Source organism: Eleutherodactylus coqui, chromosome 13, assembly GCF_035609145.1.
Source record: "Eleutherodactylus coqui strain aEleCoq1 chromosome 13, aEleCoq1.hap1, whole genome shotgun sequence".
Classification (NCBI taxonomy): domain Eukaryota; kingdom Metazoa; phylum Chordata; class Amphibia; order Anura; family Eleutherodactylidae; genus Eleutherodactylus; species Eleutherodactylus coqui.
The window spans coordinates 85854033-85867053 of NC_089849.1; the positions used below are offsets into that span (position 1 = coordinate 85854033).

Genomic DNA, 13021 nt, shown 5'->3' on the forward strand with positions numbered 1-13021 from the left:
TTTATTTTTTACAAACCCCCCCAAAACAAACAGTAAAAGTAACAAACATTATATGTACCCCAAAATGATGCCATTAAAAAAAAGAAACCCCTGGAAGGCAACAATGAAAATAAATGAAATTGGTTGGTCGTTGGCGCTTAAAATGCGCCCGTCATTAAGGGGTTAAGTGTATGGCCATATTGGGTGTGGCCTATACTTTAAGAGGCGGAGCTTACATCTGAAAATTTTTCAAACAAAAGCAGATATGAGTCATTTATAGAATTGCTTGGAGACTCCAGTAAATATTGTCCAAGCCCCCAGATTTCCCTCCGGAGCCGCTGACAGCCATCACTACACTACCACTTTCACCTCCCGCCAGCAGATGGCGCTGCGTACATACCTTCCAGAGCGCCGCTGCTGTCTACGCTCTCTGCGCATGCGGCCTTCTTGGTCGTTGACAGGACTAGCATTCCCAAAATGCATTGCGCCAGGCGACCCGGAAGAAGCCCGTCGACAAGCCGCTTCTGAGGGTGAGCCTGTGTTTATAAGCCCTGCACTCCTCCGTCCTCTGGGAGCTCCGTGAGGGCCCGTCCGCGGCGTGCGTGCCTCGGTATAAGGAGGTGCTGCTGTTGTAACCGTGCAGCTGGCGGGGAACTACAAGTACCAGCATGGCAGCAGCTGCTCTGTGGCGCCAAGACCTGAATTTGGTCTCATGAGCCAAGATGGCTTCATCTAGAGCCACGAGTATGTTGTGTGTACAGATGTGGCGGCACGTGCTGCTGGCCTCCCCGTGACCCTCACCTCCGCTGCCCTTACCACCATCCTTGCCCCTGGCACTAATGCAGTAAGTGTCTGGGCAGGTTGCTGCCGCACACACCTCCCCACACATACATGTATTGGCCATTCCGCATACAGCTCGCACATCTCCCCACCGGGCTCCCCTGCTGTCCGCCGCTGCTGACCCCACTCTCACCGTCCATGTGGAAAGATGGAATTAGTTCAGTCGTGGGTGTCAGCCGCCGCAAGGTAGCCAATCACCAGCTGTGTTCGTTCCCTGTATCGTCACCCGGCCAACCCATGTACCCACCCATACTTCTGGTGGAGGCATACTGCACCAGTACCTTCGCTGCCACCCTCCTCACCACATTTACGTACTCTGGCATGACCTATCTCTCGTCTGTGAACAGGACGCACCATGCAGACCATCAGTCTATGTGAAATGCCTCCATGTTTATAACCTTGCAGGCTGTTATGGGGCCGTGTGATGGCCATTAATTACACGGACGGCTCCGGACTCCACAATACACCGTTGTGCCCCCGGCCCTACATGTGCAGCCCATACCGATGGTCGCAGGCGGGCGCACAGATCGTAGTCAGATCATTCTCTGCAAACACAAACCTGACTCTCGTCAAAGTCCACATGGGCGGCTCTGGTTGGTCGGAGCATCCGATGCAGAGGACGCCATAATGCTGGGCAGCTCACCTGCAGGCGGATGACTGATTAGTCAGCAGGGTCTGTCTAGCCGCGGGGGTCCGGCTTGGGCTCCACCTGTTGCTTCCAGTGTTTTTGTTGCTCTGCCCCTATACTAGAACCAAACCATGCAGATCCTACCTTAAGGCAGGTGTGACTGCAGTCTAAGGGGTCCGTCAGGCCCTAATACTTGTAACAAGCTCTGTACCTGTGCTCTAGTCACTGACTGCAAGCAGAGATGTTAGAGACTGTTGAGATGACTGCATTACAGTAACCCTTTCCCTGCTGATGTTTTACAGATGCCCCCTCCAGCTCGTTGACCAGGAGGCAGCCACCATGGATAACCGCTTTGCCACAGCGCTGGTGATTGGCAGCGTCTTATCCCTCCTGTCGGTGATTTACCTGTCCGCAGCAGTGGGCACCGTCTCCTGGTACCACTATGCCACCTCTCCTGTCCTTGCCAACGTCAGTGACACGGCTGAGCATGAATTCAAAAATGAACCAGAGAAGGCCAATGAGAAGGCGTACACGGACGCGCTGTACCACTGCAACGGCAGCCTGGGACTGTGGCAGCAGTGCATCACCGTCACCCAGCAGCACTATGACCCCGACGGTCAGTATGCCGCTGACAGACATGTATAATCCTTCCAAGCAGTGGGGTCCTTGAAAAAGAGGAGGCAGTTATATGTCCCCTAGATTTAACCCTTTAGGTCCTTTGTTTGCTAGAGAGAAGTGGCTCCAGATGGCGACTACAATCGTGGCCAAAGACTAGTATTTGGCGCTCAAATTTTTAGACTTCGAAGCAAAAGGCACACGAGGGAGCTCTTCTTTTTTCTTAGACCTAGAAGCCCGCTCCCCCTAGTGGTAGCTACAGGTAGCCCCACATTTACTATCCTGCAGAGTTCGGCTGTAAGGCTGCATTCCCACGAACGTATATCGGCTCGGTTTTCACGCCGAGCCGATATACGTTGTCCTCGTGTGCAGGGGGGGGGGGGAGGATGGAAGAGCCAGGAGCAGGAACTGAGCTCCCGCCCCCTCTCTGCCTCCTCTCCGCCCCTCTGCACTATTTGCACTGAAAGGAGGCGGGGCTAAGTACGCCGAATTAGCCCCGCCCCACCTCTCCCCATTGTAAATAGTGCGGAGGGGCGGAGAGGGGGCGGGAGCTCAGTTCCTGCTCCTGGCTCTTCCATCCCCCCCTGCACACGAGGACAGCGTATATCGGCTCAGCGTGAAAACCGAGCCGATATACGTTCGTGGGAATGCACCCTAAGTTGCATCTTCTTTTTGTTGCAAATCACTTTAGACAAATGTATTAATTGATTTTTGTTGAAAAGAACGGATGTTCGCACCTTGCTGAAGACTTCTGAAGCATCTTGAAAAGCGAGCGCGGGCCTGTCGAATTGTAAATTGCGCCTGGCTTATTGCTGGCACGCGGCAGTTCTTTGCCACAAAATGATGGTCTAAAATAAGCCAAGTATGAGTTGGTGTAAATGGCAGAAAAATGTCAAGTACGCAGCAACATCTATCACAGAGCGCCCTGCTGGGAGAATCTGGCAATCACAGAAAATGGCCGTTACTTACTGGGTGAGGAGTGCATATAGATGCATCCTCCTCTCACCATGCAGGTAGCGGACTACCAAATGAGGGAGCGAATGGTTCACTGATGGATATGCAGGGCAACCCGCCGAATTATCATGGCGTCATTAATAGGTTGCTGGTCTGCATGGTGAACTACATATATCAGAATGGTCTGGCACCCTGTATCCACTATGTGTGGGAGTGTACGCCAAGCATCCACCCCCCTCATTATCAGGAGGCAGTGTGAGTGGTTGTCTTATCGGTGTCCTCACAGGTGTTATTGGCTCCTCCATTTGGTAGTCAGCTACCTGCATGGTGAGAGGAGGATGCATCTATATGCACTCCTCAGTCAGTAACGGCCATTTTCTGTGACTGTTTTTATATTTCCCCTTCTGCGATGCGTTGTTAGACTGGCCGCTCGATACGTAAATATTATGGGATGCGCCGTAGTTTTCTGTAAGCACTTCTGTTAAGGTGTTTTTACATGGAACGCTAATCGTTCAGTGTAAATATGGCCGGCGGTGAGCGATAATTCACTGGCTTAAAGCTCATTTCATGCAGCCACACAAATCATCCGTGGCTCATTTGCTCATCGTTTGGTTTAATTACGGACCGTTCAGACCCTCTAATCACTGGTGCAGCGAACTGACCCATCCTGGAAAAAGATGAAGGACTTCTCTTCGTGTTTAATTGACCGCCTGAGCGAACGAACAAACTGCATCATCGTTTGCCATCGCTACGTGTAAAAGTACCCTCAATCAGTCCGCAGCCCAGTGTGAGCGGTTACTTTTTTCACATGCATGTAGTAATGTTGATTTTATTTGGGCAACCAAAAAATCTAATTTGGCTCCTAAATGTTTCTCGATTTTTGGCATCCAATTAATATATATATTTTTTTTACCCTGGAGCCCCGCAGAGGTGTCTGTCCCAACTACAGTGGTTGGTAAAGGTCACCTGCCATTATCCACATGGCTATGTTGTGCCGGATCTGATATCTAGTGATGTCTTTCTGTTCCTCGCAGTCTCGGGGGCCTCTATGGGGAAGGCCGATCTATCAGGCGCAAATGCCCGACGAGTCATCCCAGTGCATCGCTCGGTGAATGGAGATGGGACGGGCGGGGATCGTTCCGCCTCTATTCACAGTGAGCAGGCAGTCGGTCATAAGTGATAACTGCCTGTTTACCGTCCGTCATTAGGTTTTATGCATGTAGAGACTGAACGAGAAGCCAATGATTTCTCGTTCGTCTTTCAGTCAGGACATTTGCACCTTCGGATTCCCACTAGCAATGATCAGCCATGTAAAAGGGCCCTAAGACAGAGTACTTTAAGTCAAGGCACTCTAATAATACAGAGCAACCCATAATTTGTCATCTGGGGGTCATTAGCTAAGATTACTGAGAAAGATAGTGCGCACAGAGATCATTCCTTATGATTTGGGATTTGCCGGTCATTCCTGGGGAGTATTGCACCCCTTGGTTAATCTGTTTAACTATTCTTCTGAACTTGTCTTTTTCTCTCCATTGTTTTACCAGATTCCTCCTCCAAGTTGCATTGCGTCTCGCTTTCTTTTTCGGATCAGTTCTTAGAAAAATATTCGCAGCCCGGAAACCACAACACTGAGATTGACCTGATCCGTACATGTAAGTAAACCCCACCTGACCGGATCACCGTGACCAGAAACTATTAACTGACTCTTCAAGTATCTCTTGTTATACTAGAGTGGACCATGAGGCAAGGTTAGCCTATCAGGCATTGCCCTTTCCTGACTGCAGGGGGCAGCATTGCCCTTGGGTCCTCTTGATCCTCCTGTAGCAATATGGAAGAAGTCGATGCAACCAGTTTGTTGGCAAGGTCTCTGGACACCCTGGAGTCTATTGTAAGACTGACTCTAAGGGACTGCTGTGACATTATGGCATCGCTATAGGTATACACAACGGAATCTGATGCAAAATTTTCTGGATTCCACCTCTATAAACCACGGTAGGACTCTGCAGCTCTGCAAATGTATGACCGTGGATATGCATATGGATTTAGCTCCTTACAGTGGGCAAATCCTCATGCAGAAATGGCGCAGAATCCACACCATATAGATTACGGCACAGATTCCCATTCAAAGTAATGGGTCGCGGTGTCCTCTGCAAATGTTCGGCTGTGTGTACAGGGCCAATGGGGTTGGTATTTTGAATAATGCCATGAGCAGATCTGGTCTAGAAGGCTTTATCCAAGCTTACATCTGATAACGTGTCACAGGACATGGCGTATGCTACATTTACCTATCTCGAGCTGTTCACCTCTTGCATGTCCAAACCATAGGGTAGCATCTGCATGGTGTTGGTATGAGTTCACACATGAAGTATCGTCAATATGCTATTAGGAAGGAGCAAGGGATCTGCAGGGACTACGGTGTAAGTTGCTGGCCGCCTGCTTTGTCAATTGGGAGGGGTCATAACTTTCACTACTACCTGTGAATGGGAAACACAGCTGCAGAATATTTTTAATTCTGTGTTTCAGCGTTCTCTTCCGGGCTCCGTGCAGAGATCTCTACAACATGTCATTACTTGTGTCCTAACTTGCAGGCATCTAGACCTACCTAAGACTTATCCTGTGCAGCAAACGTCTTTACTTGATTGAAATCAGACTGAGACTCCGGCATGCTTGCGTGTTTTGAGGCCTTGGGCTGTCCGTGTAATTACGTGGACAGCCCATTATAGCCTATGCGTCTAGACACATGGACGTTTTATTTACACGGATCGATGGTCCATGTGAAAACGCCCTATTCCTGTCAATTTCACAAAAAAGAAATAGGACATGCCAATGCATGGGTATGTGCTGTCCCCATGTATATTGGACAGTGCGTGGACTGATTGCGGTCTGGTAAGAGTTGTGCCTAACCAAGTCTCTTAGGCACAACTCAGTCACTGCTAGTCTGCACCTCACCGGTGTTGGTCCACTGCAGCGTCTCTGCCACAAAACGCAGGTGAAGCTCTCTGTTTGTGGCCGGCATGTGACGAGTATAGGTGCCGACTGCAATCAGCGAGCTTCATCTGTGTTTTGCGGCAGAGAAATGCTGCGGCTTATTTACCCTACTTTATTGGTAATCGCAGATCTACGACTCCATTGAGAGGGCGAGTTACCACCCCAGTGAGAGGGGCTTTCACAAAAAATGCACTTGGTGTTGAGGTGGATCAAGAACCTCAGTAAAGAACCGCTTTACCTTCGATGATATCTCCTGCTGGGTTCCCAAAAGTGGGATCTTAGGAGGTCTGTAGACACATTATTCTGGCACTAGTCAGCTTTGTGTAATCTCGTGGATATTCTCTTTCAGATCTGTGGCGTTGTCAGTTCCTGCTCCCGTTGGTCGCACTCGGGCTGATATTTTTTGGAGCCATTGTCGGTCTGGCCGGCTGTGTGTGCCGCAGTCTGTATCCAGCTCTGGGGACTGGGGCCTTGCATCTCCTGGCAGGTAGGTAACGCACACTATGGCTCCTCTCTGCTGTCTCCGTCCTCACCGGGTGCCTCACTGTTTCTTTCCTTTCCACCATGCTGCTGCCTTGCAGGTGTGTGCACAATGGGAGCAGTTCTCTGTTTCTCCAGTGGGATGTATATGCTGCAGAAGAGTCTGCCCCCTCCACCGGGGGTCCGGGGAGAATATGGTTGGTCCTTCTGCTTGGCTTGTGTCTCTTCACCTCTGCAGATCATGGCTGGAGCCTTGTTTCTTTGGGCATCTCGCGCCAGTCGGAAGGAGTATTCCTTGATGAAGGCTTATCGTGTGGCGTAATGGAACTGACGTGAAAAGGACTACTCGCACTGGCAGGCGGCGTGGTGCCAGGATTCAAATGCAGGTCATAAGAGTCCATCTGAAATCTTACCTGACGTTCGGTATTTTTTTACATTTTATTTTTTCACAGAACCCCCACCCAGATCAGGCTTGGAGCACCAGGATTAGAGGTCTACATAACACTCGCCTCATTCTCCAGTATTTTAAGGAATATACGCTTTTATTCGTGAATTTAGGGCCATACCATCTACAACGGGGGCGGCTTAGAGGTGGCATTGATCCCAGCTCCATCTTATAGGATGCTGCCCTTTTCTTAACAGTTTAGCCACACAAGCTATTATTACTAACATCAGCTACTTTCAGGGAGGGTGATCCAGAGGGGTCAGCAGGTTCCGATGTCCCATGACATGCACACAGTGTATGCTATATCAGTTGATCCAAAGATGCCCTCCCTGTAGCTAATGATCCTCGTACACCCGGTCTGATGGATCGCAGCTAATATCTGGTTCCAGTATTTTAGGTTTATCTACCATATCTAGTATAGTTTAGAGATAAATGTAGCTTTCTTAGGAATCCATTGTTATAAACTGCAGGGCCTGATGGGGTAGAACAAGGCTTGGTGCCCTTTAAACCCGAGTTATGCCCCGCCCCATCATGCCCTCCGTTATGTGTATACGGTTATCTGATATATGGTCATCTAGACTAGGACAAGTGAATCACTACACTGATAGGAAAAATGAGAGAAATTGAATGTGTGGGTAATACTTGGGGGTATTCTAGATCTTGGCTCCACCCAGATTTCTTTGTACCTGCCCAAGACATCACACACAATGGCGTGGGGCATTTAGAGCGTTTCTAGCCAGCATAATGATGGATAGAGCTGAACAGAAACTTGAAAGGGTTGACTAAGCCTGCTCTCTGACCCGATTCGACATAGGGTGTGGACAGATGCAACTGCATGCTGAGTGATTGGGTTGCCTTGGAAACTGTGATGCCCACTGAGTAATGTGCATTATATTCTTTGGGCATCGGATTGTTGACCAACATGCAGTTACGTGTCTCTGTGCCCAATGCCATATTGGGAGAGTAGGCTTGGGCAACATCTTTAATGGGTGGGACCCAAATTATCAGTTAGCCCCGATCCAAAGAATAGGGTCTGATTGCTTAGACCCCCCCCCCCCCCCCCACTAATCACAAGAACAGGGGTCCCATTTCTGCTGTCGTCTTCACTGCAGTGAGTAAAATGAATGGAGCAACAGTAACCCAAGCATGCTGCCGCTCCATTCATTTTCAGCAGGACTGCGAAGATAACAGAGGGGCAAGTGCTCGAGTATTTCCATCACCCCATTGAAATTAATGGCATACTGACCGTGTGTGCTTGGCCAGTGCTTCATTCACTGCGGGTGAGAGAAGCATCTCTGGTGATGAGAAGAAGCAGACACGGGACCCCCCCCTCCTCTGGATCAGTGAGGGTCTCCATCATTAAGTTATCCCCTATCCTGTGGATTAGGGATAACCTATAATTCTGGTACAACACCTTTTAAAGTATGCTTACTCCAAGATGTAAAGCATCCCCAGTGTGCACTAGTCCTGGAGGCATTCAGGCATTACTATAGTTGTCACCATTTGGCGAAACGCTCTGCTGGGTGTCATGGCCGCCATCTTGTTTGTCACCCAGCTTGCCACAAAACTCCTAGAACTAAGAAATGGCTAGGAGAATTATAGGAGTTGGAGATCTTTATGGTGGACATATGTCTAGTTGTGCCGGAGGTATTACTGATCTAGATTCCGGATATGTGAGGTATGATTATAAGTTGGACACTCCCATACTGGACTTTTAATAACTTTTTTAATGGCTTTTTTAATTTATACTGTTTGTGTGTTTTATGTTGTTTCATTTATTGTATCTCCTTGTGGTTTGAATCAACAACTAGGAAGCTGCTAAGCAGCTAAGAGTTACAGCTGCTCAGTGTAGTTCTCACAGTCAGGGTGGTCTCACATCTGCATCGGGGGTTCTGATGTCCTGCTCCGTTGGGGAAGTAGGAAGGGAGAATCCCTGCAGGCAAGCTGCCCAGTCTTAGGACAGAACGGAACTATAATGGGATCCGTCTGCTTGCGGCCCAGCTTTTGACGGAAGAAGCAGCGCTGCATGCAGCGTTCTTTCTCCCAGTGGTTGGAGACGAATCTGTGACGGAGCCTCTGACCGGAAGATCCGACGCTGATGGTAAACCGGCCTTAGAGGGTGCCCCCACAAGCGAGGCATAACTTCTGCTCCACCTCTTTACGCTTACAGCTTTGTGCTGCAACCATTAACATGAGCACACAATCCACAGCGGACATCCTCAGACCACAGTATAACATGTTGAATGTTAAGTAGAGAAGTGCGTGCAAGCGGATTGTATATAGTGTAGGAATAAAATGGAAAGTAATACTTAAAAGAAGATCTACACTTATTAACCCAACGCAGGATGGTGCAGGTAGCCGGAATCCACTGTAGCCGTTGACCTGACGGCTTTGCTCTCACGATTGTCGGCTAGTTGGGTGTAATGAGATTTACCAATGTAAGCACAATGGCAGCCTATGCCCCGCACCCGACTGTGTAATGCATAGGACCGTGGTCTATCAGAAGGGGGGAAAAGTCCCGAATTCATAGCCCTGTGTATGCAAGTCGGGAGTGCAGGAGCTGAAGATAAAGGGAGCACGGGGCTAACGGTGGGAACCTTGGTGCAGCAATAGCTACTGTGTATAAAGGCACCATAGCTGATGAGGGCTATCGAGAACGCACTGTTTTATCTCTTTAGCTATCTCTTTGTGCACCATTTTCTCACGTTCCCTTCCACTTCTTTCTTTGACCACTAGGGGCACTGTTGCAGTGGAGAATAAATAGTTTGATGTTTACACCTAGGTCTTATTTATAATTTACCCTGTACGTAACATCTGTTATATAGCCGTAGCGTCTTTTGATCGTCTCTTTATAAAAAGTTGATAAATGTGACTTGAAGGGAATCTTAAAATAAAACAACTTTGCAAATCTTAATTATGTTACCAATTGTGTACAGCTCCTATACAGAACTACGTGTCTCCATGGTAACAAAGCTTGTAGTCTGATCCTACAGTTATGCTGCCTTTCATTTCCCCTACCTCTAACTTTCATTTTGCAATTTAGTATAGATGGCTACAAGTTCAAGATTGCTGGAAGAATATGACTGCGGGGTTAGACCAGGGGTTGTAGTCTGTTACCATGGAGATAGAAGTCACTATAGCAGTTGTAAACACAAAAATGTATCAGATTTTTAACAAAGACTATTTGCTTCACTTTTCATTTAAGATGCATTAGGCAAGATGTACAAGTAGCGCTTATGAAGTGCAATCCAATGGCGCAATAGTTTACTGTATAGCACCCAATAGCTCGAAGTTGATTAGTTTGTATACCTGTGAGTGAGATCATAAGAGAACGGTGCGCCATTGGTAGAACTGTACACACCGGGACAAATGAAAGTTACCGTATATACTCGAGTATAAGCCATGTTTTTTAGCACATTTTTTTTGTGCTGAAAAAGCCCCCTTTGGCTCATACTCGAGTCAGGAAAGAGTTTAAAAAAAACAAAAACCCTCCATACTCACCTCCCAGCCGGCGTCTGTGCCCGGCGGTGGTGCGAAAGCTGCTTCAATTTCTGTGTTCCCGGTGGCGGTGCGGCAAGCAGCTAGAATTCTCCCCGCTCAGCTTTCAAATCCCCTGCCATCAGCGCTGTGTAAGTAAGCGGTGTGATTAGATCGAGCGCCAGCCAGTCACAGCCTGACGGCGGAGGATGACAGAGCCGAGCACAGATGACCGCGGGGAGAATTCCAGCAGCTTGCGGCACCGCCACCGGGAACACAAATTGAAGCAGCTTTCCGCATCAGCGCTGGGCACAGACGCTGGCTGGGAGGTGAGTATGGAGGGGTTTTTTTTTTTTACCCAGTATATACTCGAGTCTAGCTCGGCTTATACTCAAGTCAATAAATTTTACCAGTTTTTTTTGTGGTAAAACTTATTGACTCGGCTTATACTTGGGTGGGCTAATACTCGAGTATATTGGGACAGGAAGAGGAGAGTTCTTAAGGCGACCGCCCACTGCCATTCTCCAGTGGCTTCAAATTATCATCACATGGCCCATGTCCAAAGGCCAGCTCCCTACCACAACGTAGATCCAAGCGATAATGCTTAGGCAATATGTGGATGCTAAGTGTTCAGCCCACGAGTAGACAAGAGCCCTCCTAGAATGAGTTCTTATCCCCTCCGGGGCCGATAGATTTCTGGATTTATGTTTGCTGTTTTGATCCATCTGGTGATGGTATCTTTTGATGCTGCTTTTCCCTTATTTTGACCCTGGAATTTGATAAACATGTTATCAGACTTCCTAAAGGTCTGTGAGACCTGTAACTAGGTAAGACTGCAGTCTAACGTCTAGATTAGGGAGGCGCTGGTCTTTATTTTTTAAAATTCTGACAAAAGGAGGGCAGAATTATTTCTTGTTCTGTATGGAATGTGGACATCACTTTGGGAAGAAAGGAGGGATCTAGTCTCATCTATTCTATCTTCCAGTACGGTTTCCTACAAGATAAGCCCATATCTCACCAATCTAGCTAGCGTTTGTAATGGCTATTAGAAAAGCTACTTTAATAGACAGGTGTGTCCATAGTGAAAGTATGGGTTCGAATGGAGGTTCACAGAGACTATCTAAAACCACAGTACTCTCCCAAGCGGGAACTGATTTCCTAATAAATGGTTTAAGCCTATCTGCTCCCCCCTGTAAAAGCATGCATATCCATCTGTTTTCTATCAGTTGGACGTCAAGAACAGAAATAAGAGACGCCATCTGCACCCCCAGGGTGCTAGAGCTAAGTCTCTTATCTAGACCTCCTTGCAAGAACTTTAAGATCCTCGTAAAGTCAGGATTATTCCGATCTAATCTTCATCGGTGGCTGAATTTCCTCCATACCCCAGAGTATATAATGGAGGTAGTCTCCTTAGGACTCTTTAAGAGTGTGTTTATTAACTTGGACGATAGTCCTTGGTCTCTCAATCTGTGCTGCTCAGTAGCCAAGCCCTAAGCTTCATCCGACGGATCTCCTGGCAGAAGACCGGACCTTGGGATAGAAGGTCCTCCCTAAGGGGCAGCGTAATTGGCATCTATTGCCAAAGAGGTCAACAACGGGAACCAGGGTCTTTTTGGCCACACAGGGGTGATGAAAATAACCCTGGCTTGACAGTTCTGGCTCTTTTGAAGAACCCAGGAAATCAACAGAAGGGGGTGGGGTGTATATACCAAATTCATATCCCATGCCTGGGACAGTGCGTCCAGTGCCAGAGGATTGCCTGTAGGGGTCACGGAAAAGAATCTGCGGCATTTTGAGTTTGATCAGCCCACACCAGACGCTGTAAATTGGGGTAACACCACTATACAGGACTTTTCTGGAAGGTATCCCCCTATTGAGTAACGGGCTTCCGTGCATTTATGGTGAGTGCTTTCAGTCCGCTAGTTGCTGATCATGTGTATGTATATATATATATATATATGTATATATAATTTTATCTAACATTTAAGATTGGGGTGCTTTGTGACTTATTAGTGTAGGTTCTGTTCTTTCACTTCTCCCTTAACAACATAACTTTCATTTGTCCTGTTCTGTACAGTCCCAACAATAGGGTTTTTTTGCGCACCATTCGCTTTAGTGATCTCCGTCACTGATACTATCTATAGGCAGGGTAGCAGCCTTTACACGGTTGCAGCATTAAAAAATGACATCTTTGGTGCGGAGTCCCTTTTTATTTATTTTTAGTTTGTATACCTATCATGTACTATGTAGAACTAAACGACATCAGCTTTACTGATTAGTGGAAGGAAGTAGAGCTACCAAACCATGGCAGGGCCCTATCCTTAGGCTACATTCACACGGGCGAGAGCTTACCAACGGGTTTTTCATTCAAACAACATGCATTACGTCTGTGAAGCTGCAATCATCAGGCATGTAATTCACATGCAGCAGAGGATCACAAGTGTTTCCCATTGGTTTCAAAGGGAAACCTCGCACGGTATGCAAGTGCCAATGCGATATCTTTTAAGCTCCCATTTAAAACAATGGGGAACACCAAAGGAGAACCTGCTGCAATTTTTATCCTCACAGCAACAAACGCTCATGTGAATAAGTACATTCAAGCAAATGGAGTTCAC

The 13021-nt window shown here is 47.8% G+C and overlaps 1 protein-coding gene across 3 annotated transcripts; it reads left to right on the top strand.

Annotated features, from left to right (window-relative positions):
* The first annotated feature begins 463 nt into the window (after window positions 1-463).
* Window positions 464-7985, top strand: CLDND1 (claudin domain containing 1). 3 transcript variants are annotated; one of them, XM_066586756.1, is made up of 5 exons: window positions 464-509; window positions 1750-2063; window positions 4561-4668; window positions 6354-6491; window positions 6586-7985. In XM_066586756.1, the coding sequence occupies exons 2-5, from the start codon at window positions 1787-1789 to the stop codon at window positions 6804-6806; spliced, it is 744 nt and encodes a 247-aa protein (XP_066442853.1). In that variant the 5' UTR covers window positions 464-509; window positions 1750-1786; the 3' UTR covers window positions 6807-7985. The 3 variants fall into 3 exon arrangements, with proteins under 3 accessions (XP_066442853.1, XP_066442854.1, XP_066442852.1); XM_066586757.1 differs by lacking the exon at window positions 464-509 and adding an exon at window positions 556-723; XM_066586755.1 differs by lacking the exon at window positions 464-509 and adding an exon at window positions 699-823.
* Window positions 7986-13021: the final 5036 nt, after the last annotated feature.

Bases quoted from the DNA above. Each gene is read 5' to 3' on its own strand.
- CLDND1 (XM_066586755.1), top strand. The intron at 4,669-6,353 runs GTAAGTAAACCC...ATTCTCTTTCAG, and splicing joins GATTGACCTGATCCGTACAT to ATCTGTGGCGTTGTCAGTTC. The intron at 6,492-6,585 runs GTAGGTAACGCA...GCTGCCTTGCAG, and splicing joins GGCCTTGCATCTCCTGGCAG to GTGTGTGCACAATGGGAGCA.